Source organism: Peromyscus eremicus, chromosome 19 (genome assembly GCF_949786415.1).
Source record: "Peromyscus eremicus chromosome 19, PerEre_H2_v1, whole genome shotgun sequence".
NCBI classification, from domain to species: Eukaryota; Metazoa; Chordata; class Mammalia; order Rodentia; family Cricetidae; genus Peromyscus; species Peromyscus eremicus.
The window spans coordinates 44,587,136-44,614,905 of NC_081435.1; the positions used below are offsets into that span (position 1 = coordinate 44,587,136).

The following is a 27,770-nucleotide window of genomic DNA, read 5'->3' on the forward strand; positions in this document are numbered from 1 at the left end:
GCGGCGCGGGGGCGGGGCCGCCGCCATGTTGCGGAGCGCGGCCCGTGCCACCTCCGCCCCCTCCCCGCCTCTCGCCGCCCTCCTCCCTCTCCTCCTCCTCCTCCTCCCAGGCCCGCCCGCCCGCCGCTGCGAGCAGCTTGAGAGGAAACAAAGTGCAGCGGGGCGGGAGACTCGCGGCGGCGGCGGTGGCAGAGCTACCCTGACGGCCTCCGGGCTGCCCCGGCCTCCTTCCCGCGCACACGCGCGCGTGCGTTCGCCAGGGGTGCGTGTTCCCTCACAAAGGGCGTCTCGCCGGCGATCGCGCCCTCTCCGCGGCCCTCCCGCCTCGCTCTTTGTGCGGTAGCCCTCCCTCCGCCGCCACCACCGCCACCACCACCGCCACCGCCGCCATCCCAGGTGCGCTCGGTCCCCCGCCGGCCTGTGGTTCGTCCCTCCCTCCGATCCCCGCCGCCCGCCATGGCGACCGCGACCCCCGTGCCGCAGCGGGCGGGCAGCCGCGCCAGCGCCCCCTCCACGCCGCTCAGCCCCACGCGCCTGTCGCGGCTGCAGGAGAAAGAGGAGCTGCGCGAGCTCAACGACCGCCTGGCGGTGTACATCGACAAGGTGCGCAGCCTGGAGACGGAGAACAGCGCGCTGCAGCTGCAGGTGACCGAGCGCGAGGAGGTGCGCGGCCGGGAGCTCACCGGCCTCAAGGCGCTCTACGAGACCGAGCTGGCCGACGCACGCCGCGCTCTCGACGACACGGCCCGAGAGCGCGCCAAGCTCCAGATCGAGCTGGGCAAGTTCAAGGCCGAGCACGACCAGCTGCTGCTCAAGTGAGTGACGGGCTCGATCCGTCGCGCCGCCGGGCTCCGGGGACGCCATCGGGGGCCGTGCTCCCGGGTGGGACAGCATAGGCCGGGTGCCTCGTCCTTACGAAGGGCACAGGGCCCCCCCGTGTCTTGGAAGCAGAGGGGGGGGGACATCTAGTGATTGAGAGCTGAACGAGGCGGGGGAGGTGTCTTGGAGGATACTCGAGTTATAGAGACGGTGGGGTCGTGGCGATTATTTCTAGGTGGCTGGGCCAAATGCGGGGGTCTGGGGCTTGACCTCGGACCCCAGGTCCCCCCCATCTGCAGGCCCCGGGTGCGGGGAGCTGGTGCCACTGCGCGCGCTCGAGTGCGCGCCCCGGTTTCCGGCGGGTGGGAGACAAAGCATCTGGTGGGTTTGCTGGGCCGGGGCGGCTGGGCCAGGTGGTGGACTCGCCAATCGCCAGAAGAATGAATGAGTTCTAGGCGGGCGGAGGAAGGGGAGGGACCGGCCCCGAGCGTCCTCGGCTCCCGGGGGTGGATCTTGCTTTGGCGCGCTCTGTCTCGGCCCTGTGACATTTTGCCAGCGAACTGCCCCTGCCCTCACCGCGCGGGAAGGGCGGGGACTGAGCTGCACGCCTTTGGCCTAAGGCTAGTTGGGTTTCCTAGCTGTGGAGTTGGCTTTGCAGTAGAATGTCCTCTGGTGGCGCCCGGGTCCTCGGGTGCTCTGCGCACCAGATTGCTTAAACTGGCCTTTCGCAGGCCACGGCCGTCAGACTTTTGAGTCTCTAATCGCCCACTCAGCAAGCAGTAGCGCTCTGTTCCTCGCTTCAGCCCCCCTATAAAATAATCTTTTTCCTGGAGACTGTGCTGCGGACCCACACCTCGCATACCTGCGGTCTGTGGTGCAGTCAGCAGGCCACGGAAGATGTGTTTGAGTGAGGGAGAGCTTGTGATCCTAATGGGAACTGAGTTTTCAGACCAGGGTACCCTTTGCTGTCCCTTCCTTGATTTTCTGATGGGTAAAATGTGCAACTCAGTTGTGTGCAACAAGTGCTGGTGTCACGCTTTAGATTTAGAGATTTGCTAAATTTCAGTCTGGAGTTCATGGTGTTTTTGCACCGACAGCAGATTTTTTTGGGAGGTGTCTGATTCAGACTTTGACCATTTGCCCGGGGATATCTTTCTGTACGGATCTGAATCTCATTTCCCTGACTCGTTACTACCTTATCAGATACTTAAAAATGACTTGTAAAAACGTGTGTGGTAACAATAAAACAATATATAGGATGGTTTAGAATGAACATTTATTTCTTTCCGATACAAGATGTTACTCTGTTCTCCAGCCTGGCCTGCAGCTCTTGGGGTCGGCTGATACTTCCATGGTAACCAGGATTCACAGGCTTATACCCATCTACAGCACGTCTTTACTGCCTTTCCGCCATTATTATAAGTGTCGGGGTGTTTTGCCCTCATGTATATCTGCACCACGTGTGTTCCTGGTGCCTGTAGAGGTCAGGAGGCTAGAGTAACTGACTTCTGAACCACCACGTGGGTGCTGGCGAGGGAACCTGGGTCCACCCGAACAGCATCCAATGCTTCTAAGCGCCCAGCCATCTCTTCAGCGCTGTTTGTTTTTGGAGACAGTCTCACTGTGCAGCACTGGCTGACCTGGAGCTCTCTGTAGACCAGACTGGTCTCCACATCCCAGAGATCCACCCGCCTCTGCCTCCTAACTGGAATTAAAGGCATGCGCTACTGTGCCCAGAGCTGTTTTGTCCCTCCCTTCCTTGAGATGGATTTTTCAGTCGCTGAAGCTGGTTTCCAGCTATTGCACTTAAGCAGTTGTCCGTCCACCTTACCCTTGCGCAGGAGCTAAGGCCCAGCGTCCTTCCTCGCAGCTACAACCTTCTGTTTCTGCTTCTTGGATTTGCCAACACTTGGATCAGCCTTTGAAATAATTATTCATTCACTAATAGTTACTACTGTTGTCTCTTTATTGTCTTTTTTTTAAAAGACAGGCCCTCAACTCTATAGTCCTGGCTGGCCTGTCTTTGCCTCCTCGGTGCCAGGATTAAAGGTGTGCCTCACCTTCTTCCGATTTGTTTCTTACTGCATTTCTTCAAACTTTAGATGTCTTGCTTGTAAAACTTGGCTGGAGACATGGCTCAACGGTTAAGAGCACTGGCTTCTGTTTTAGAGGACCTAGGTTCAGTTCCCAGCACCCACATGGCAGCTTACAAATGTCTTTAAGTCCGGTTCCAAGGGATCTGGTACCCTCACACAAACATACATGCAGGCAAGTTACCAATGTACATGAAAAAAAAAAAGATTATTATGTGTATCACTAAAAAGAAAAACAAAGCCCGGTGGTGGTGGTGGTGGTGGTGCTCGTGCTCACCTTTAATACCAGCACTCAGGAGGCAGAGGCCAGATCTCTGTGAGTTCAAGGCCAGCCTGGGTCAAGGCCAGCCTGGGCTACGGAGCGAGTTCCAGGAAAGGCTCAAAGCTACAAGAGAAACCCTGTCTGAGAGAGAGAGAGAGAGAGAGAGAGAGAGAGAGAGAGAGAGAGAGAGAGGGAGGGAGGGAGGAAGAAAGAAAGAGAAAGAAAGAAAAACAAAATCAGGGCCAGCCTTATCTTGGACCTATTCACAATTTCAGAGATGTTAAAATGTTACATAGGCGGGGCAGTGGTGGCGCACGCCTTTAATCCCAACACTCGGGGAGGCAGAGCCAGGTGGATCTCTGAGTTTGAGGCCAGCCTGGTCTCCAAAGCGAGTTCCAGGAAAGGCGCAAAACTACACAGAGAAACCCTGTCTCGAAAAACCAAAAAAAAAAATGTTACATAGATCAAACATCTGGTATGTACCAGTTACTGTTTTGAGTAACAGTGTTGAGGTCACAGATTAAAAAAAAAAAAAAAAAAAAACCCTAATGTCCTAATTTTAGGGTGCAGTGGCAGAGAGCACACAGCAAACAAACAATAATTGTCTTGTATGGTCTGAGGCATTTTGATGCTGGAGTTCTGATAATCTTTCCAGATGATACCCTTGGAGGTTTTCTACACAGTAAGTGGTTGTACTGCCACCTGGCTGACGGTAGCTGTAAATGTTGTGGATCTGTCACATGTTGGCTCCAGTCACATGTTGGTTCCAGCAGGATTAAAAGGTGAAGAGGACAAGGATTATTTATGCATTTTAGAACATATAATTTAGGTGATAACTAGTGAAAGGAGAGTAAAGTTGAGCCGCAGAGGAATCCTGCAGTCAAGACTTGCCTATCTGAAAGACAATTCAGAATGCTCTTGGGTGTCAAGTAGGTCTTGGATTTACGCTTTTTCTGGATTTGTGCTACAGTATATATACTTGAAGTGTCAGGATCAGGTGTATCTTTTTTAAAAATTATTTATTATGTACATAGCATTCTGCCTGCACATATGTCTGCAGGCCAGAAGAGGGCACCAGATCTCATTATAGATGGTTGTGTGCCTCCATGTGGTTGCCGGGAATTGAACTCAGGACCTTTGGAAGAGCTCTTAACCTCTGAGCCATCTCTCCAGCCCCAGGATCAGGTGTATTTTTAACATCGCAGTTTTCTCAAAACACACCAGTTTTTAAAAAGTGGTTTCCTTTTATTTGGACTGTATCGTGTCTTGTACAATTTTGATCTTAAGTTGTTCATTTTCCTTGCTGATTAAAGAAACAAATTACCCTCATCTTCAGACTTATTTGAAGATATTTAATCCCAATCTCTGTTATACAAATCTACATTCTCCCCGTCACACCCAAGACAAGATTTCTCCATGTAGCCCTGGCTGTCCTGGGAACTCCTCTGTGGACCAGGCTGTCCTCAAACTCAGAGATCTGCCTGCCTCTGCCTCCCAAGTGAGTGCTGGGACTAAAAGTGTGTGCCACTGCTGGCTGGCACAAATGTGCGTTCTTTTTTGGGGGTGGGGTGGGGTTGAGACAGGGTTTCTCTGTGTAGCTTTGGAGCCTGTCCTGGAACTCACTCTGTAGCCCAGGCTGGCCTGGAACTCACAGAGATCCACCTGACTCTGCACACACACACACACACACACACACACACACACACACACACATGCACACACGCACATACACACACATACACACACACACACACACACACACACACACACACACACACACACACACACAGTGCTGGGACTAAAGGCATGCCCAGCACAAATCTACATTCTTACCTTGAACTGTACTGTGGGCTTTTTTTTTTTTTTTAAAAGAAAGACAAGGTCTCCCTCTTTATTCCTGCCTGGCCTGAAACTCAGAGAGCCTGCCTCTGCCTAAGTGCTGAGATTAAAGGTATGCATCACTACATCTTGGGAGCTCTAAGTTTTTAAGGTATCTTGTTGGCAGATACATTGGAATTTATGATCCAGTTTTTTGGATCATATATTTTCCTTTGGTGTCTTTACTCTGTGGAGACTATCTTTTATGTAACTTATGCAGGAAGGATGGCAGGGAATTGTCTGGGTATCTGAGAATAACTGTCTCATTTGATCAGTAGTTGGGCAAGATTATTTTAACATTTTTGTCTCAGTGCCTAGAAAGTGTCACTTTCCTGTCTTCTAGCGTTCATTGTTGTGGTGTTTGATGCTGGTGTTTCTTGTTGGCTGTGTGTTGTAGTGCGCCACAGCTGCCCAGCCCCAGATACTTCTTAAGTTTGGGTCAAATTGACAAAAACCAGCCACATGATGTCTGCTCAGCCCCATTCTTAGAAAACATGGAAACTTTGTTGCAGTTTCTGAAATTGCCGGCTGACTGGTGTCAGATATTCTTATGCGTCCTTGCTGTTCAGTCTTAAGTCCTTCCCGTTCGAAGGCTTGGTTGTCTTAGGATGTAGTTCTTAGTTGTACTCCGTTTTCTCTGTCCTCCTGCTGGGCTACCCCTTCCCCCAGCCCCTTTTTAGGAGTTGGCCGTGTAGCCCAGGTGCTGACATTACAGACAGGCTCCATTCCTTTTTCTTTCGTTCTGGGAAACTACCTTAAATCCTTGCCAGCTCCATAATGATAGTAATTTAATTTTCTTTTTTGAGATAGGATCTTGCTATATAGCCTTGGCTGACCTTAATTTTGCAGAGATCTGCCTGCCTCTGCTTCCCAAATGCTGGGATCAAAGGTTTGTACCATCACACCCATCCTGTTTATTATTAGTTTTTAATTTGTGGGTGGGGATTGTGGATGTGCATTCTATGGCTAGTGTGGAGGTCAGAGGACAGTTCTATGGGCCGTTTGCCCCTCTACCTTTCCTGGGTTCTGAAGATCCACTTTGGGCTGTCATACTTTCTAACAAGATCCTTCATCATCTGAACCATCCAGCCAGCCCAGTAATCACTGTTTTCCTTTTGAGAGGGGGTTTCACTATCACCTTGGCTGGCCTGGAACTCTTATGTAGAAGAGGCTGGCCTGAGACTCGGATCCTCTGGCCTTGGCCTCCCAAACGCTGGGGTTACAGGCTTGTGCTACCATTCCCAGTATATACTGTCTTTATTTGTGTCCAGTGAGAGAGATGTTAGTAGAGTAACGCATCATCTTTTTGAGAAGTTACTTTTGAACAATAAAGGGAGTGTAATTTGGAAGATGAGAAGGAAGGACTGTTTTATTGTTGGTTTGAGTCCATTTGACTCCTGAATTTGTGTAAAAATAATCTGTACATGTTAATGTTGAGGCAGTGTTTATGGAGTAATTACCATTTAGGCAGACATATTAAGGAAGCAGTTGTAGTGTAGTTAAAAAAAAAATCACCTTTTGGTTCCTTAACATAAACCATCCCTAGACAAGTATCACGGTCCAGGTGTTATGGGCACCTGTAATGACTGCACTTGGAAAGCTGAGACCAGACGGTTCAAGTGTGAAGTCAGCCTGAGTTACTGACAGAGACCTGATCTCAGAAATCTCCCAAATCAAAAAACCAAACAACACTCTCATTCCAAACCAAATCCCAGAAACATTCATGGAGATGTCTTGGTCCTGCTGGAATCTGGTAACGACTTCCATACCCAGGTCCTCACGCAGGCTAGTATAGGCTCAAAAACAATGTTGTTGAATTTAGTACAACTCGGACAGGCCTTTAACACATGGGCTTTGATGGCTAAACCTTTCAAACTGATATGAAAGTCTAAGGAAGAGGCCCTAAGTAATTAGACTGTCCAAAACCCTTCCATCCCATGCTTGTGAAGGAAGATTGGGAGAAAGATACCTGTTGGAATTATTTGTATAATTTAGGATCTAAGATTAGTCTTTTGGGGTATTCAGTTTCAAGGAAGTAAGCATAGAATGAAAGATACACAACACAATACAAATATGCTGCCGGGTCTTTTTCCTCTTTGAAGTCTCGGGTTTGCTGTGCTCGTTCATTTGTCTAGATATTACTACCTCTGACATGCCTGAGTTAAAGATCTACCGTGCACACACGGTAAGAACGAGCCTCAGTCATCAGCTGGTGACAGGCACCCAAGAGGAGAACCTCATCATTTCTAGGCTCCAAAGATGGCTACCAGCCAGTGCTACCCTTTCTTTTAGTATTCTGTATGATAAAGAGATTATGCTTTGGCTGTCATACTTGGGGACTGAAAAAATATTTTCAGGGTTGACGAAGAGGGCTCAGCAAGTAAAAGGGCTTGCTGCTCAAGTCTATCCTTAGTTCAATCCTGGAACCCACAGTAGGAGAGGACCAACCCCTGAGAGTTGTCTTCTGCCTCCTCCACACATAGGCTGTGACACCTGAGTATCTGTGAGCGCACATACATACAGTAATGAAGTTAAAAACTATACAAACGAAATGGAAAAAAACAAACCCACAGATAAACACCAAGTAGAACATTGAAATTACCCATCTGTCCCCTAGAATTAAGAGTTCTGAGAACCTGGTGTGGGGTTCATACTTTTGTAATCCTCGTGCTTAGGTTGAGAGTCAAGAAGATCACTTGAGTTCAAGGATGGTCTGCCTTGCAGAGTGTGAACTCGTACCAGAAAAACAGAACATGGCCAGTGAGATGGCTCAGCAGGTAAAGGCACTTACTTCCTGAGTGATCCCAGAGCACATGGTAGAAGAGAACAGACTTCAGGTTGTTCTGACTTTGCCCTCTCCACCCCTAGCCCTGCCCCAATAAAGCATGCTAAAAGATGGAGAAAATAAGATCTGACAGGATGACCTGTGCTGGCACTGTCGTTTGCTGTGACCAAAGAAACTTTGCACTGACTGAAGCCAGCCAATTTCTCAGAGGCCAGAGAGTGCCATGAACTTCCAGGAGCCTCTGGCAAATAGTATCAGGTTACTGGTTAAATGTTGCCTAATTTGCTGGTTAAGTATTAGCCACCTGGTAAAGGCATGGCAGTTTTACCAATATTTGGTCCTAGCAGCAGTGGCTAAGTTTCTGGAAGTTGGTTCTAATTCTTGGGCATTTTTATGTTTACGGTGCTAACAGAGAGCAAAAACTTGGTGTCTACACTGGAATCAGAATGAATTCACGCCCTTTGTGCTCGGGCCTTGGTCATAAGGCTTTCTCAGCTAATCTGCTTCCTTGGTCTTTACAAATGTACTGTTTATGTTGCTTTCAGTTCGTTTGGATCTGTTGATATAGATAGAATCAGGCAACTTTTGCTGCTACATGGAGCATCTGCTCTAATCAGCTGGTTCTGTCGGTAGAGAAGAGCCTGGAGGGCTTGCGTCTCCTGTAATGCTGGACAAAAGGCAGACAATCACTTCCCTCTGTTGTGGTGCTCAGACTGAACTAGAAGCTTTACAGCTCCCGTTCTGAAAGCTCTGTGATAACCCTGCTGATGGGAGGAAACCAGGCTCTGAGCTTGTTGTGTCTGGGCTTACTTAGATGAATGGAGGCTGCAGATGCAGTTGTAAGCTCTAACAAACAGCCTGCCCTGGGTTTACATACGTGTCTCAGTTAATCATGGTAGTGCTGATCTGTATGACTTCTGGTTTCCTGACAGGAAGCAGTCTCAAAGAGCACGGACATCTGACATTTGGACTAGAAATCTCACACAGGACAGCTGGATTTCAGGGCCCGGAGGGTGCTACGTTTGGCGGTGGTACCAGCTGTGTGGTTTTCATGGTGTTGATCGTGTTCAAGGAGGTAGTTTTGGATTTGTCAGGAGAGCGCAGTGATTGAAATGCTGTTTGAAATACCAAGGGTGTCATGTGCTAATAAGAAGTAGGTGAAGATGGAGCTGGAGAGGTGGCTCAGTGGTTAAGATGTTGTGTTGCTCCTCCAGAGGATTCACTACTACTCTAGTACCCACTTCAGGTGGCTTACAACCACCTGTAACCCAGCTCCAGGGAATCCGACACCTGGCTTCCATAGGCACTCACTTCTGTGTCATACTCACAGACACATGCATAATTAAAAGGAAATCTTTTAAAGATCTTCAAAATTAAAAATACTTTTATGTGGGGCCGGGCGGTGGTGGCGCACGCCTTTAATCCCAGCACTCGGGAGGCAGAGCCAGGTGGATCTCTGTGAGTTCGAGGTCAGCCTGGTCTCCAAAGCGAGTTCCAGGAAAGGCGCAAAGCTACACAGAGAAACCCTGTCTCGAAAAACCAAAAAAAAAACAAAAAAACAAAAAAAAAAAACCTTTTATGTGTATGGGTGTTTTGCTTGCATGTATGTCTGCCCACCACATCCCTGCCTGTGGAGGCCAGAATAGGGTATTGGATCTCTAGGACCTAGAGGTATAGATTGCTGTGAGCTGCTGTGTGGGTGTTGGAAACCCTGGCCTGAGCCCTGATCCTCTAGAAGAGCAGCTGGTACTCTCAATCACTAAGCCATTGCTCCATTCCCAAATAAAATATTTTTTCTTAAGAAATGGGTGAAAGTAAATTAGTAAAGTTTCTTTTTTCTTTTGTACAAAGCTGCCTTCCTACTTTACTCCATGCCTTAATAATTTAAAAGAAATTAATACCTCTCTAAATCTTTAATCTCCACGACAGAAATGTGCTTCCACTTTGTATTCAGTACACACTGGACCAGACCTCTATGCTAAGTCTTTGCAGCAGGTGGTGGGAACGGAGTAGGACACTGTCCCCATGATCACGTTGCGTACAGTCTAGAGTGGCAGCCAGCACGACAGCATTAGTTTGTGATAGTGTAAGTGCAGTGACTAGGACAAGCAGTTAGTGCTGGACAGCAGCGGTCCCCTGGTGCTCTAGAGAAACACAGCTACCACCTAAGCCTCAGTAGGAGTCTGGGGGAGGTGGTGATGTCTAAGTATTGAGTGGTAAGGAAGAGTTCATTTCTCAATAGAAAACAATAGGATGCAATTGTCCTGAGTACCAGAAATTCAGATAACTAGAGGTGTATGAGTTGAGAGGATTGCATCTGAGCCCTGAGAACTCTTAGAAGAGTGACATAGGGCTGTCACTGTTACCTCGATAAAAAGGCAAGGACACTGATAGGACACTTGGAAGTAACGAAAGTAGCCCTTGGCCCCAAAATTGTCAGGAAGGAGGAGAGCAGGTGGATCTAAGAGATCGAGGGTGGGCATAGGGTTTAGGAAGGAGTCTAGGGTGAGCACTCTTGTGCAGAGGTCAATGTCACCAGGGTTGACAGAGCTGACTAGGGAAGGAGCTGTTTTGAAGGATCCTGCTCTGGGTAGTGATACAGTCATGGTGCTTGTTGGACTTTGAGCTGAGATGTCAGCTGGTTCTTTAGAGTTCTGAGATCCTGGAGGTGAGGTAGAAGGTGGGAAAGACTCAATGGAGATGATCTGTAATAATCAGAGGAAAAGTTGTCATTGAACAAGATTTGGGGGGGAGGTTGGATAAGGCCTGAAAAGCATGTTTTCTCTGGTGCCTGAAAGATGGCTTTTATTGTGGGGAGAACCTAGTGTCAGTGAAATGCAGTGAAGCAAAGCCACTAGCTGCATTCACGGCTGGTGAGAGGACACGGGCCATGGTTTAAGCCGCAAGAATGTAGGCAGCGAAGGGAAGAGGCCTTGAAGTTTGCTGTGTTGGTGCTTGAACCAGAGCCTTGTACACGGTGGGGCAAGGGCTGTGTGGGAGGGGCCTGTGTTATATGATTTGGGGGGACACCCCCCCCATAGGGTTTCTCTGTGTAGCCCTGGCTGTCCTGGAACTCATTTTGTAGACGAGGCTGGCCTCGAACTCAGAGACCCCCACCTGCCTCTGCCTCCCAAGTGATGGGATTAAAGGCATGCACTGGCAGAGACCAAAGAAAAAGACTTGAGGTGTCCTGCTCTACCTGTTCCTGCTTACTCCTTTGAGACACTCTTTAAACTTGGAGCTAGGCTGGTGGCTAGCAAGCCCTGTGACCCCTCCCTCACCCTGTCTGCCCCATCCCCACAGTGCTGAGGTTACAGGTATGTGCTGGAATCTGAACTCTGCACACCAAGCACTCTTCCCCACTGAGCCATCTCTCCAACCCTCAGGAGACATTCTTTTTTGTTTTTATTTAGTGTATGAACGTTTTATTGCATGTATGTCTGTGCACCACATATGTGCCTGGTGCCTTCGGAGTCCAGAAGAGGGTGTCATGTCCCTTGGGTTATAGATGGCTGTGAGCTGCCGTCTGTGGGTGCTAGCTGGCACTGATCCTGAGTCCTCTTGAAGAGCACACTTGAAATGGTCTTGAGCAGACTGGGACTTGTTTCTCTACCTAGTGAGGTTCTGCTGCCCGTGGTGGACTGGCTCCGTGCAGTGTGTCTGTCTCCCACAGTTTGTGTCTGGGTTATCCGATGCATATCCGACTTGATGTTTCCAAACACGAACACCATTCTGAAAGCTTTCCTTTACCACGTTCCTCACGCAGGGTCGCTTCCACTTCCGGTTCCCTTTGGGCTTCTCTCGCCTTTCACAGTTCCACTCACTTGATTCAGTGTTGATTTAGTTAGGGGAGTCTTCCCTGACTTCTTATTCAGACTTATGATGTGTGCTTTGAAAACAAGCCACCATGACCATCCAGGAGTGTGCGTACGTGTGTGGACACGTGTGTGAGTGTAATGTAAGATTACCTTCATTTTCACTTCTACTCTTTACATCCACGTGTGGGTTGCATCATTGACGTGTGTGTGTGTGTGTGTGTGTGTGTGTGTGTGTGTGTGTGTTACGCAGTGGCGTTGCTCTGATGTGCCGCTTTCCAGCCTACCACCCATAGGCTTAGATTTTGGTAGGTCCATTGGATCCTCATTTGTGATGGTGGCCCGCCTGACTGGTAGAGAGATGATTTTATGTGTTAGTACATAGTTGGCCTACACCAGCGGGATTCAACTGAAAACACAAAAATTGCATCTATACTAAACATGTAAGGACTCTCACCCTTATTCACCAAATACACACTGCGACCCTTTAACACAGCTCCTCCTGTGCGGTGACTCCTACCATAAAATTATTTTGATTCTACTTAATAACTAATTTTGCTACTGTTGTGAATACCTGTATTTTCTGATGGTCGTAGGAGACCCCAAAGGGGTCATAACTCACAGGTTGAGAAGAACTATATGGAACTGTTTCATGGCATTCATAAGGTTAGAGGTAATTTAGAGATGATTTAAAGTAGAGAGGAGGATATTTCTAGATTATATATAACAATATAGTATTGTTATATATGTAAAACATGCTACTTTAGAAGGGAGTTATTGGCTTTGGTTATTTGTGTAAGGGGGTCCTGGACCGATCTCTTACTTACTGATACTGAGGAGAGAAACGTTCTGGAGTCCAGCTCTAGTCTTCCGTAGTCTTTTCCTCATTTTTATGTGATTTGCTGGAATTGGCTTGCTTTTCACTGCCTTCTGCACATTTGTCAGTGGACAGTTTATTCCACCATTAGTGACCTTAGCCGCTCTGAGCATGCGTAGTGCCTTGTACTCTTTGCATGTGCCAGAGAGACCCTTGCTGATGGGAATTGTGCTTACAAGATTGGGTATTTTGTGTATTGTACTTGGTTTAATTGCAGGGAAGTTCCTTAGTTTTCCTCATGAGAAACAGTGTGGCTCATGTCCTGTTCCCCTGCACACACTACTGAAAATGATCAGTAACATTGGAGTCAACTCATGTTATCAGGAAACTTGAGCCTATTAGGAAATAAGATTGTTTGGTTTTAGGAAAGCAGACTTGTTTATTTGGGGAACCTGGTCTTTGTCTCTAGTTGGCCTTGGACTTGGAGCAATCCTGCTTCAGCCTCCCGACTGCAGAATTATGGCCTGACTGGGAGTGAAGGTTATTATAGGCATAAGTTGGTTTTTTTGTACAAGATAATAAAGGCACGTAGATTCTGAGCTCTGATTATGAATAAATCCCCAGAACGTGATTTGTTCTGCGAGTGAATTTGCCAGTGTTGAGTTGCAGCCTCTGGACAGCTGTTTAGAAGAACCTTAAGGTGATCTGGAATAGAAAGAGCCGAGAATGCTAGGCCAGACGCCTTGGTTCTCTGTGTACAGTGTACAGAGATTTAAACATTCTCTTTTTTTGTGCTGCTGAGTGTGGTGGTGTACACCTTTAACCCCAGTACTGGGGGTGAGGGTGGGGGAGGGGACACAGGCAAGCGATTTCTGAGTTCAAGTACAGCCTGGTTTTACAAAGGGAGTTCCAGGATAGTCGGGGCTACACAGAGAAACCCTGCAAAATAACGAGAAATTCTTGTTTTGTGATGATTCGAAATAATGATTTGGATTTTGGCTGCAAGTGAAAAGTTACATGTTTCCCTCTCATCCTCCAGAATTGTTGAGTAAGTATAGTCCTATAATGATTTTTTTTTCAATTAGCAAACATTTTTCAACACAATTTTTAAAAATTTTTTAATTTTCCAGACAGGGTTTCTCTGTGTACCAGTCCTGGATCTCGCTTTGTAGACCAGGCTAGCCTTGAACTCACAGAGATTCACCTGCCTCTGCCTCCAGAGCGCTGGGATTAAAGATGTGCACCACCACTGCCCGGCGTCCCTGATGTTTTTGAGACAGGGTCTCATTGGGATCTGAGGTTTGCCAGGTAGGCTAGGCTACCTGACTAGTGAACCCCAAGGATCTTGACTCCAGTGCTGGGATTAGAAGTAACTCACTAGCCCCTTAATGTAACTTTTACACATATCTTTTTTGTGTGTGAGAAATCAAATGACAAAACCAAAAATACTTGGAGAAATAAAAATTGTGAAACTTGTGTAAAAGAAGAGGATCCCAAGGAAAGCATTTTTGTAGGTCTTGGCCTAAAGGTGAATACAGATTTTTTTACCCATATAGCCACACTGAATGATTTAGAAATTGTTCATTCTTTGTAGTGTGCTACTGGTCAAACTAGGTATTTCCCCTGGGTGAGCATTTCTGTCAGGTGTAACACTAGATAAGAATGTGTTAATAGAAGGGCAGTCATTTCCTGACATCCAGCTAAAGCTATTCTGTAATGAGCTCTAATTGAGTTCATTTAAATGGGGGCACAAAGGAATGTACATAGTTCAGGCTGACTTTGAGCTTCACATTCTCCACCCTTGGTGTTTTGAGTGCTGGGTTATAGGTGAGTGCCACTCACTACATCTTGCTAATTATGATTAAAATATTTGTTCCTAGAGTTTGGCCTGTTGGTTTGTTTGTTTGGGTTTGTTTGTTCGTTTCATACAAATCTTGATTCTCCTTTTAATTAGTCTATTTTATTTTATTTATTTATTTATTTTTTTTGGGGTTTTCGAGACAGGGTTTCTCTGTGTAGCTTTGTGCCTCTCCTGGAACTCACTTAGTAGCTCAGGCTGGCCTTGAACTCACAGAGATCCGCCTGGCTCTGCCTCCCGAGTGCTGGGATTAAAGGCGTGCGCCACCACCGCCCGGCTTAATTTTTTCCAGTGTTTATTGCTATGGTTGGGTATGGCTAAACATAGCTGTGATCCCAGCATTTAGGAGATAGAGGCAGGAGGATTAGGAGTTAAGGCCAGACCTTTTCTATATATAGGGTTAAAGGCTAGCCTGACTACTCATAGTAGGAAGTGTCAAGAACGCCTTTGATCCCAGCACTCAGGAGGCAGGTGGATCTCTGAGTTTGAGGCCAGCCTGGTCTACAGAGCTAGTTCCAGAACAGCCAAGGCTGTACAAAAAACCAAAAAAAAAAAAAAAAAAAAAAAAAAGAGAGAGAGAGAGAGAGAAGAAAACAATATATAAATATATTAAACTAATATATATTAATATATAGGAGGAAAATATTTACTGATATGATAGGCTTACTAGTTCACTTTCAGGTGGCTATTGTCAGATATAGATCTTGAATGATTTTCTAAAGACCTACTCAGCTTTTCGTGTGTGTGTGTGTGTGTGTGTGTGTGTGTGTGTGTGTGTGTGTGTGTGTGTCTGTGTTTTGTAACCCTGGCTGGGCCGGTCTGGGATTCATTTGCTGTATAGATTAGGCTGGTTTTTGTTTCCCGAATGCTAGGATTAGATGTGTGCTCAGCTCTTGAGCATTTATTTCCGGTAGTGCTGTAACTTTGTTTTAATTGGAAAGACAGGTCTAGAGTAGGGTGTACCTGGGGAAATGTAGGGCATGTAGACAGGGTGGTGATGGTCAGACACACAGTTCCAGAGCACATTGTATCTGATGCTGAAGCCTGGGTTTACATGATGATCTGAAAACAAGTCAAGGCTAAATAACTCACCAACACACCCTAAACACCCCCAAGTACAGAGCTGGGTGCTGGGTGTGCACTGACTGAGAGGTAGTCTGTAGAGGTCGCCGTCGGCTCCCGTTCCTTTACCAGTGGCCCTGTGGTGGCACCCATGTTTTCAGTGTTAATGTGGACTGAAGCAGGAGGGGAGCCATGTGTGAACACAGAACAGGGAAGCACAAGGTAGTGGTGTACGAGATGGCTAGGAGCTATTTGGAAAGTCGGAGTAACTAGCCACTTATCCTGGAGAGTGGGGCATGTCCTAGGCAGTGCTAGTTCTGTTGGGAAAGTACAGCTGTATCCTGTTACTGTGAGTGAACAATTGCTAGCTGATTATTTCTTTAATGACAAGGATAGACCTAGTTAAACTCTTGGGGTGCAAATTCTTCATCAGGATAGAGTGCCAACTACATTGCATAAAACTGCTTAGCTCTTGGATGCAGTTAGTTGGTTTTGGTTCCTGTGTAAAGTGTCTGAAGGAATGTTTTATGACTTGTTTTCAGTAGTGTGCATATTTGTAGCATTAGATTCATGTACTGAATTTAATTGAAAACTTTACGATCTTTCTGGAGGTAGAAATATAGGTTGAGTTAGGCTGATCAATAGCACTGAACAAATCAAAACAGTTAGAAACCTGTGACAAGATTATGTTCAGATTGTTAACTCACTTGACTGAATGGCCTCCGTATGCCCTTGGCATTGGCCACTCATCTGACATAAAACTCTAATGGCTCTTATCTGGAGATGGGTGTAATCTTGAATGTTTTCATGATTCATAGACATTGGCAGGGTCAGAGGGAGAACATTTAAAAGTGAATTTCAGAGACGATAAGAAGATTGCAGTTTTGTGTGTGTGTGTGTGTGTGTGGGAGGGGCGTTGAGACTGTTTCTTTGTGTAGCTTTGGAGACTGTCCTGGAACTCACTCTGTAGACTAGGCTGGCTTCAAACTCACTGAGATCCACCTGCTGGGGACCCGGCACAGTTTTTTTTTTTTTTTTTAGACATTTTATGTCTAAAAAACATGTCTTAAAAGACATTTTATGCAGAATGAAAGACTTGGGAAGGTGTTATTTTGGTACTGTAATTGCACTCTGGGCTTTGTGTATGACAGGCATATACTGAATACTCCACGGCTTCAGATTCATTTAACATTTAGCAAGACCATCATTATCTACAGGTTTTCTGTATAGGAAATTCAGGAATTATAAGAGGCCTTTCCCTTCTTTGAGTCTATAAGTCTCTTGAGGGAGCTAAGGATCCCACAGTACTGGGATCTGTGGCCTCAGAGTTACATCAGTGTTCCTCATGTGTAGAGGTGGCAGTGGGCTCTCTCTTCATCAGTGACTTTCTGGAGGCATCCGCATTTCCACTCTTAATATTTTGGACTGAAGGAGGAGAGGAGAATGCTGCATGAACACAGAACATTTGTTTGGTGTTGAAAGGTGCTTGGGTGTTGCAGGAAATTTTGATCGAACTCTTGCCAATAAAGTTAAACTTTGAATCCGGGGTGGAGCCAGCGACTAGCTGACTGAAATTGGCCACAGAGAAGCCAGCAATTTAGATAGAGAAGACACATAGGAAGGAAAGGGTGGGGACTTGAGTTTGGCACTCCCTTTTGGTTCTGAGACAGGGAAGAGAGACGTCTCCAGTTAAAAAGCAGTGTCAGCTAGTTGCTACTCAACCTCTCTGAGCTAGCAGGTTTTCACCCCAGCCTTTGACTCCTGCATCTTATTGATAAATAGAATGATAGATCCTTAATTTAAACCTACATAGCAGGTTGTGGCAGAGCCAGAGCTGTGGGACTCCACCAGGCCATGGCCTGAGTGGCCAGCAGGGTGGGGCCCGCAGATAATTAAAATAGCAGTAGATTCATGTGCAGGCGCTAAGCCTACAGAAATCCATCACTTGGGATGTAAGGACAGCTGCAGGGAATGTCTGCCACCAGCTTCCGTTGCAGGCACACCTACAAGTCCATCTCATTCTTTTACTAAAGCACCAGACAGCTACATTTATAAGCCAGATCCACTCTACCTAGCTTGATGTTTTAGGTAGCATATACTAAACCTTCAGGAATGTTTGCTCAGTTAAATGAATAGGTCCCCAAGTTCAGGAACTCAACTGAGCCCTCTGTTTCTAACTCATGTACCTGTGTATAAGTGGCTGATGCAGGAGCCCTCCATGAGGTCCAATACAATGCCTGTTGTCTTACTTCAAGAGAAGGCCATGGTGGCTTGTAGGGCAGATCTTGATTGATTTGGTCTCGAGTAAGTTTGGTCCTGTAACCAAAGGATCATCACTTCACACTGATCTTCTTGAGTTTTATTTTACATAAATGGGTGTTTGCCTGCTGTAGTCTGTACACCATCTGTGTGCAGTACCCTTGGAGGCCAGAAGAGGGTGTCAGATCCCCAGGACTGGAGTTATAGACCCGTCTGAGCCATGGTGTGGTGCTGGGAATAGAGCCTACATCCTCTGGAAAAGCAGCCAGTGCTCTCAACCTCTGAGCCACAAGAAGACAATAAAGGGCTTCCTGCAAGGAAGGCCTTTTACTTTTGGAATGATAAAATCTTTTTTTTCCCATTTGACAGGGTTTCACTATGTGGCCCTGGCTGTCCTAGAATTCACTATATAGACCAGGCTGGCCTCAAACTCAAAGAGATCCACCTGTCTCTACCTCCCAGTGCTAGGATTAAAGGCATGTGCCGCATGGGGGGGGTGCCCCCCCAGCTAGATACATGCTTACATTCGTACAGAAAGCTAATTTGCATGTCCACACTCAAGAAGAAAAAGAATTAATTTTTAAACACTTGCCTTTTCTCTAAGAGTACATACAAAACCTATAATAGCTCTTTCCAGAGAAACTCATTTGACAATTTCTTTAAAATGTGTACATTAGAAAATTATAATGATAAAAATATGAAAGTTAAACTCTCCAAAGAAATTAGTAATAGTCATTTCATAGGCTCCATTCTAGGAAAAACCACACACACAAATACACAGACATGTACTATAGTATTTCTAAGCTGGTACCCAAGAAAGGTGAGAGTTCCCATTGGGGACTTGAGGACTGGTCTAGTCTGTCCATGTTTTAAGAAACTACCCCACTCACAACTACTGTAGGAGACTGCTTGCACCTAATTGGACTATGAGCATTAGTTATAGTCTGACTCTGAAAACCAGCGGGTTTTTTGACCAGTCAGATTTCCTCCATCATTTGACCAACAGAGATGGCTCAGGGTAAAGGCACTTGCTGCCAAGCCTGACAACCCGAGTTCAATCCCCAGGACCCACATAAGTAAGTAAAGAACAGACTTGACAAAGGTGTTCTCGGACCTCCATGTGCGCGCGCGCAAACACACACACACACACACACACACACACACACACACACAGATAAATGTCATTTTTTTTTTTAAGTTTAAAAAAAAAATAAGAGCCAGGCTGTGGTGGCACACACCATTAATCCCAGCACTCAGGAGGCAGAGGCAGGAAGATCTCTGTGAGTTTGAGGCCAGCCTGGTCTACAGAGTGCGTTCCAGGACAGCCAGGGTTACATGGAGAAACCCTAACTTTGGAAACAGAGAGAGAGGACGATGAAAACGAGCTTGTTTCTCGTTTCTGGTTTGTGTGTGCCTAGTTTGCTGATCATGTGAGTGTTGGAGCTTTGAGCCCTGTTACAGTGCAATGGGGCGGTGTATACTTGATAGAATATCAGCACTTTAAGTGACTAAGAGCTCGGCCTTAGCGGACAGACACCATCAGCATTTTCTTACCTATTCCATTCCGTGTCTTCCTTAACTTGGTTTTGGTTGTTGTGGGAGAAATGACTAGTGACTTACATATACTGCTCCACACCAGCTTTTGGCTCTTCCTGTTTTCTACTTCCGTAAAGTGTTGCATTGTACACTTGGCGTGACAAGGAGTTCTGAGCTCTGTGCATTGGTCAGTCATACATCAGGTCAGTGAGTCCGTGAAGAATGACACCGTGTAGAACACGGTCATCCTATGGACTGCTGTGTATGGCGCATGGCCCACACAGAAGCACACTGTGCTGTGTCATTTAGACACTAGGCCTGGCCGCTGTAGTTCCTGTACTTAATTTGTGTGAGTAGCTTTTGTAAGTATTAGTAAACTTTATAAACTGTGATTAGAATCTTTTTAGATTTGTTTGCCTGCACGTATGTCAGTTTACCACATGAATGCCTGGTGCCCCAGAACAGGGGCCTGGAACTGGAGTTACATAGTTAGGGAGTCAGGCTGGGCACATGGAGGTGCTAGGAATAGAATCTGGGTTCTCTGCAGAGGAGCAAGTGCTCTTGACTCCAGAACCACCTCCAACTTCTAAAATGTGGGTTTTTTTTTTTTTTTTTTTTTTTTTTTTTTTAGGGCTGGGAATGTAGTTTAGTTGGTAGAGTGCTTGCCTAGCATCTGTGAAACCTTGGGTTCTGTTCCCAGCACACAGCAAACTGGGTATGACTGTGTCTGTAAACCTAGCACTTGGAGGTGTAGACAGGAGGATCTGATTCAGGGTTGTCCGTGGTTATGTAGTGAGTTCCAGGTCAATGGGCTACATGAAGCTTGTCTCAAAAGTGTGATTTTCTGTAGATCCTAGGGATGCATGGTATGCACTCAGCTCTGGCCCCTTTATAGTCGAATACAGTTGTGGCTCGTTCACAGGCTTCTGCATGGGATTCCTGTGGAGACAGACCCAGGGCTGGAATGAGTTCATTTGGCTGTAATTCACCAAGGTTGGACTCTTTTGTAGAAAAGAGGTGTGTGGTCGTCTGTGTCTGAGAATGTATGTGTGCCTGTTTGGATGCAGGTGCCCACATGGTCCAGAAGAGGGTGTCAGATCCTTTGCAGTGGGGGCTACGTTTGGGATTCAGATTCTGGAGCTCCTGATTGAGCAGCAAGTGAACTTAACCATCTTTCCAGCCCAAATGGAAGATTGTTACTTGTTTTAATTCAAATTTTTTGTTTGTTTTGTTTTTTGTTTTTCGAGACAGGGTTTCTCCGTGTTGTTTTGGTGCCTGTCCTGGATCTCACTCTGTAGACCAGGCTGGCCTCAAACTCGCAGAGATCCGCCTGGCTCTGCCTCCCGAGTGCTGGGATTAAAGGTGTGTGCCACCACTGCCTGGCTTAATTCACATTTTAAAGAGTTGCTTTGTCCCTTCTAGACTAGTTTTCAGCTAACGCCTGGCATCTCGTGGCCTTAAAGCATACAGGACTTTGCAAAAAAGATTCTGTTGGGACTATATCTGTCATATCGCAGTGGGTAAGGGGGTTGGGTCTTCTCCTTAAATTATACTTTCTTACCATTGAGTTAATTTATTTTTCATTTTATTTTAATATTAGCAATACTTCATTTTTATTAAGAGTAAGTATTCAGAATCTTGATAGTGAAGGCTTTCTTGTGTAATTAATGCTAAAGATTTATTTTAATGGCAAACATTGTGTCTTTTAAAATGTAATTGTTCACATAGTTATTCCGTAGGCTTGGTGGCACATACCTTTTCCTCTCTAGTACTCAGAGGTAGAGAAAGGCCAATCACTATGATTTTGACAGCAGCCTGATCTACATAGGGAGTTCAGGTTAGTCAGGGCTACATAGTGTGACTCTGTCATTCTCCCCCACCCCCCATAAATCTATATAAAAGAACATTACTTTTCTACCATAGAACTCCATGTAATTAGGGAAATTTCAAATCACTTTATATTAGAAATAGAAGGTGCTTGCAAGCCTCTGTCATCAGCGAGCTGTTACTAATATCAGAGGTTTTATGTGAATGAGTGTTTTGCTGGCATGTAGTCTGTGCTGCATTTGTGCCTAGAGCCGGTGGAAGCTGGAAGAGGGTGTCTGAGCTCATGGAACTGAAGTTAACAGATGACGTGGGTGCTGGGACCTGAACATGGGTCTTCACTTCAGTAAGAACAGCAGGTGCTGTTCACTTGGAACCATCTCTCTGGTCCCCAAAGCCTGGGTCTTAGTTGACATGTGATGTGGGAAAATGTTGTTGTCTTTGATCTGATGTTCCTAGGTCAGCTTCTGTGATTTCAGGCAGCCAGTATTTAAATTGCCTTGATTTCTCACTTAAGCAGGCAAGGGGAAGGTCTCATGGCGGGGCTCTGATGTTGTCTGTGCTTTTCTAATATTACAGTTATGCTAAGAAGGAATCGGATCTTAATGGAGCCCAGATGAAGCTTCGAGAGTATGAGGCGGCACTGAACTCTAAGGATGCAGCGCTGGCTACTGCCCTTGGTGATAAAAAGAGTTTAGAGGGAGATTTGGAGGATCTGAAGGATCAGATTGCCCAGGTAAGATGCTGCCTCAGGCCCGTATTTGGCTGATCAGTTGGCAGTCTGAAGCCATGGTCTGTGGACTTACTTACTTATTATTTTATTTTTAAATAAACCCTATTTGTGTTCTTCGGTGGCTTCCCCAAAGAACAGTCTTGGTAGCTAACATGCGGAGAGCATGGTGGCCTCTCGTCCCTTCGGGTCTGGGTTTGCAAATCTTGCTGCTCTCCTGGGTACTCTCGGCCTCTCCGCTTTCAAGGCCGTTTTCATTATTGTCCTGGAACACTGGAGCGTGAGGGAGGATTGTTCTCTCCCTCTCTGTTGAGGACTACCGTTAGATAGGGGATCTGAGGTGATGTCCTGGGTAGAACTAGCAAATGTCTGGAAGTTAAAATGTCATAATCATGTTAAGAAATACATAGGAACTCTAGTGCTTGATCTCATTAATTTCTTAACTCATCAACAGATGGTTGCCATATAATCTTTATCATTCTTTTCCCTTTTCATAGCTGGAAGCATCTTTATCCGCTGCTAAAAAGCAGTTAGCAGATGAAACTTTACTTAAAGTGGATTTGGAGAATCGTTGTCAGAGCCTTACTGAGGACTTGGAGTTTCGTAAAAATATGTACGAAGAGGTAACTACATAAAAATGTTCTTTCCAAAGGAAAAAGACAGGGCGTGGTGACTCCTATCTGTAATCCTAGCACAGGAGAGTTAGGATTTCAAGGTCATATAGTGAGTTTGAGCATAGTCCAAGAAAACAATGGGCTGGTGAGATGTCTTATCAGGTAAAGGCATGTGCTGCACTACCCCAAAAACCCGGGGTTGGTGCCTGGAACCTACTCCTGCAGATTGTCCTCTGACCTCTGGGTGGGTTCGGGCCACTTGTGTGTGACACAGCCCCATGCCAAATAAAGATAAAAACAAAGTGTAATTTCTTTCCTATAAGGAAAAGATAGCTGATAAAGAGATGGTAGGATTTGGGGATGGAGATACTTTGCAGGTAACTGCACAAGGTCCCAATGCTAAAAGCACCTAACCCCGAAGCCATGGGGGTACACAGTTCTAGTTCACCTCTGACAGGCTTTGTCACAGCTTACTGTCAGAATGCTTACGCGATTGCTCTAGTGATGGCTGCCTGACAGACTGCTCCGAATTTAGCAGTTTAGAACCACAGGCTTTGATCATCATACTGTTCAAAGGTCAGGAACCTGGAAGCTGAGCTCATGAGTCTGTTGTCAGCCCTTAGCTGGGCTAGAAGAAGCACCTCTGAGCTCCCAGCACAGCTGTTGACTGGAGGCTGGAGGCATCAGCCCCTTGTCTTCTCCACACGGCTTCTTAGGATGTGCTTTCTTCAGAGAGAGCCATGAGAGAGTGAGTGGAACAAGGCAGAAGCCGCATTCTCCTTCATAACCTAGTTGCTGAGGTAGTAGACCATTACTTCTGTTGAATAAACCCTGGCACATCGTGGAGAAAGGTTACATTAAGTTTGAACAGCAGGGGACGAAATCGTTAGTGGCCTCAGTGAAGTCTGGCTACTCGCAGCATTTATAGGTGTGTGTAAAACTTGAGTAGCATTGACAGTCCTTGCTGTGGTTGAAAGGTCAGCAAGGCAGCTGTTACCAGAAAGCAAGCAGTGATGCTGAAGGAGAAATGTGTGTTTCCGACTGATCGACCCCATCGGCATTAATTAAGGGGAAGATAAGCCATTAAGTAGTGCCTTTCAGGGTAGTGTGATTTTGTTTGTTTGTTTTTTTTTTTCCAGACATTTGCTAATGATAATTCTAAACTTACTGTAGGAGTTAGAGAAAATAACAATTGATTCATTTTTATAAGAATAGTATTTAGTTAAGATAAGTATTGCTGGGGCTGGAGACATGGCTCAGTGCTTAAGAGCACTGGGTGCTCTTCCAGGGGACCCTGATTGAAGTCCCAGCATCCATATGGTGGTTATCATTCTTAACTGCAGTTTCAGGGGCTCTGTCTCCCTTATGGCCTTCTTGAGCACAAGGTTTAAAAGCACCACATAGGCATACATGAAAGCAAAATATCTGTGCAAATAAAATTAAAAAGCAGAGGTGTTGCTGGTGCCAAGTGAACTGGACTAGCAGCCAGACCTCAGGGACAACTTGAGTCAGTCTCTTATTTAAAATAGAATACTGGCTAGGGAAATGGCTCAGTGGATAATGCACTTGCCATGCAATTGTGAGGACCCCAGCGAACACGTGACAAAGTCATACAAACAGGCCGTAGAGATCACTCAGTGGATAAGAGCACTGGCTGCTCTTCCAAGGTACCGGGATTCAATTCCCAGCAACCACATGGTGGCTCATGACTGTCTATGATTTCATCCCATTTCTTCTGGCCTCCATGAGTACTAGGCATGTATGCAGACAAAACATCCATACCCATAAAAATAAATTTACAAAAAGGAATGAGCTACCTACCATACCTCCCAATAATTAAAAAGCCTACAAGCCCCAGCACTTAGAGACAAACAGGAGATCCTGGGACAAGCTGGCCTCTGGGCTACTGAGATGTGTGTTCCTCAAGGATCTTGGGCCCACACATACGTGTGTAAAGAACAAACAAAATACTGGCCCTCTTTATTTTTCCATGTGAGGATGGAAAGAATCAACTGAATACTGCAGGTGAAAGTTCCGTGTAACTGGTAGCCAGCTCTGTTCTGTAGTCGTTACCACGCACTGAATTACTGAAGCTGACTTGTAGTTTGATTTTGTGTAGTTATGGCTGTCTCAGCTCTGCCACTGTGTGTGTTGTTTTAATGTTAGTGGTGAAGAAACTAGAAGTGTTTCTTCTACAGAAGATAGTAATTGGAAAATGGCAACTGCAACATGATTCAGTATTACAATGGGGAATATGTTTGGTCTTTTCCAGCATGGCGGACACTGCCCAACAGACAGGTTTAACCTCTTCATTAGGAACAGTTAAGGGGCAGGAAGAGGAAGGAGAGAGGGCAGAGGAGGTTGACAAGGACATGCCTGTAGCACGGGCTCAGCTTTTCTCCAGCTAAACCTCATCATTTACTCATCATGCTACTCATTAAGTAGCACACTTGTTCCTCCAACAACCCTGAGTTCCAGGAGGTTGGGAGCAGAGCTGGGTATTCAACCCGGGTTTCTGATTTTTTTTTCAAGTGTAATTGTCTTTTTAATGATTAAGAGAACCGTGAAGAAATATTCAGGAAGTTAGGACTAGGCGTTATGTAGGTGATACAATATGTACTTAACCTGTGAGGTCTCCAGCACCATACAAAGATACACAAACAACTTTAATGGGTTATGGTGCCCCCTTGTGGCTTCTTTAATTATTGCAGCCCAAGACAAACACGTTCATAGTGAGAAGCTAAATGGACAGTTTTTATTAGTGGGCTTCTGTAGCTAGCCACAAATTCCCTATCCTAGTTTATTTGGACAGTTTCTTAAAACAGTGAAGGATCATAACTACTCATTCTCTACTTTAGTATTTTAGTGGATTGAGTTAGTCAAGTGACATTGCTATGAAATAGACCCTGCATACATTGTTACTAATAGTATAACATCAGATTCTAAGAGGAGTCATGTAAACTATTACCGTATCTAAGAAAATAGATCATTACGTAGAAACTTTGAGGTGGACTGTCCATAGGATTGCCAGTAAAGCAGCTCAGAAACACAAACCCTGTTTAGTGTTTGATGTGATGTATTGTCTGGGTCCCTACAGTCGCGTGGCGCTTTTGTAAGTCATCAGGCCGTTTCTTGCCATCAGTGAAGTGAACTAGCTATACCCCTGAAAAGAGCTATACCCCTGGGAAGTTCCTGGGACTTGGGGTACTGTCATTATGTCATTACTTATACCCAGAGATGTTGTGCCTGAAAACTGGAAGACAGCAGTGTAATCGCCCGCCTGTTCTGAGACAGGACAGGCGTACGTGGAGGATAGTGTATGAAGCCTCAGAGGCTCTCAGGTTACTCAGGCTGGTGCTAGTGTGGCCCGTGGGAGCAGCTGTTTCATGGTCTTTTTCTCCCCGCAGGAGATCAATGAGACAAGGAGGAAGCACGAGACCCGTTTGGTGGAGGTGGACTCTGGGCGTCAGATTGAGTATGAGTACAAGCTGGCGCAGGCTCTGCATGAGATGAGAGAGCAGCATGACGCTCAAGTGAGGCTGTACAAGGAAGAGCTGGAGCAAACCTACCATGCCAAGGTGAGCGCTCGCCAGCCAGTGCTCGGGCATCCTGCAGAGCTGACAGATTGGGGTTTATTTGTTCATCTATTTTATGTATATCAGTGTTTTGTCTGCATGGACTTGTGCGTACCAGAAGAGGGCATTGGATTCCATGGAACTACAATTAGAGATGGTTGTGAGCCACCATGTGGGTGCTGGAGCTGGAACCTGGGTTGTCGCCTGGAAGAGTAGCCAGAACTCTTACCTGCTGAGCTCTCTCTCCAGCCCCAGGAATCATTTTTAAAAATTAAGAGAAGCCGGGCGGTGGTGGCGCACGCCTTTAATCCCAGCACTCGGGAGGCAGAGCCAGGCGGATCTCTGTGAGTTCGAGGCCAGCCTGGGCTACCAAGTGAGTTCCAGGAAAGGCGCAAAGCTACGCAGAGAAACCCTGTCTCGAAAAACCAAAAAAAAAAAAAAAAAAAAAATTAAGAGAAAAAAAAAAAAATTAAGAGAAAAAAAAAAGACTTTATTTAGGAATTAACATAATGACTATATTTTCAATGTAGCTTCATATAGACTGAACGCTACTAGGATATAGATGAAAATGAGGTTATTCTGGTATTACTAGAAGGTTTATGTTTTTGTCAGTGGCCACTCTGTCAGATCAGAGTAGTTAACCCAAAGCGTCAAATGCTTTCCGGTGCCTTTCTGCACACTGCGGCTACTTGTCACGGTCACATTGCTGGTGCGCATGGATGTGTGCCCCCTTTGGGTGGTTTTGTTTTATAGAAAGGACGATGGAAAATCTGACTCTTCATTTCAGAAGTGTGAGAACATCCCACTTACATGACCAGGTCACATGATAACATCTTGGGTTTTGTTTGCAAATGATTTTTCTCATATGTTAAATGACTAGATTAAAAAATATTAGTTAGAGGCAGAGGTAGAAAATTAATGGAGTCATTTAAAATAATTTCCATTGCTCGGCCTCACACTGTTCCTGTTGAGTGTTGGTTATTTAATGCAGTAGTAATGGGCATTGCATGTGAGAGACCTCATGAAGAGTTCCTGCAGCCGCCCAGCACCGCTGAGGGCTGGCATGGAGCTAGACAGTGCGGGAGTGGGAATCCCACAGACCGGATTGGAAGTCTGAGAAGGAACACAGAAACAAATGCTTTCCGTCTCTGTTTCTCACTCCTCTGCTTTATGCACACACATGGCATTTGGAGATGTCTGCATTGTTTTTGTGAGAACCACTTTTGCTTCTGAAAGGAAGAGTCTATCTGGTTACAAAGTCTATCTGTGTTAGGTTTGGGGGTTTGGAATATGGACTCTTTCCTTTACAAACATCACTACAGTCAAGTTTTTATTGCCATTTCTTTGATAGTCTACCCTAGATAGCAAATGCTTAGTGGGTGAAATACTGAACAAATAAATGGAGTTAATGACCTAGATACATGGAAATTGTTTGAATTCATAGTTTTAGAAGTGAGTCTGAAAAGATAGGTGCGTGGCGATGTACGTCAGCAGACCAGCCATGATTTTCCTGTGTTTCGTCAGCCAGTTACCAGCAGGGCTTAGGCTTGCAAAATGTCTTGGTGAATCATGCTTCCTCAGTTGTCAGTTGTAACTCACTAGGTGAGAATGACTGGCTCCTGTTGTTACAGCTGGAGAATGCCAGACTGTCCTCAGAGATGAACACTTCCACTGTCAACAGTGCCCGGGAAGAACTGATGGAGAGCCGCATGAGGATCGAGAGCCTCTCCTCACAGCTTTCTAACCTGCAGAAGGAGGTGAGTTGGCACGTGCCTCTGAGCAGAACTGAGGTTACACTGGCAGGCTGGCCCGCCCCTGTGCTGTACCTGCTCTGCCTGCCTGT

At 46.0% G+C, this 27,770-nt stretch overlaps 1 protein-coding gene across 1 annotated transcript in view; it reads left to right on the top strand.

The window, feature by feature from the left end:
• The first annotated feature begins 381 nt into the window (after window positions 1–381).
• The window catches only part of Lmnb1 (lamin B1), a 44,652-nt gene continuing 17,263 nt past the window's right edge, over window positions 382–27,770 (top strand). Inside the window, exons 1-5 of the mRNA XM_059246214.1 lie at window positions 382–815; window positions 21,588–21,744; window positions 22,236–22,361; window positions 25,760–25,930; window positions 27,559–27,684. Of these exons, the coding sequence (XP_059102197.1) occupies window positions 457–815; window positions 21,588–21,744; window positions 22,236–22,361; window positions 25,760–25,930; window positions 27,559–27,684 (939 nt within the window). The 5' untranslated portion in view covers window positions 382–456. The remainder of the gene's footprint in view (window positions 816–21,587; window positions 21,745–22,235; window positions 22,362–25,759; window positions 25,931–27,558; window positions 27,685–27,770) is intronic.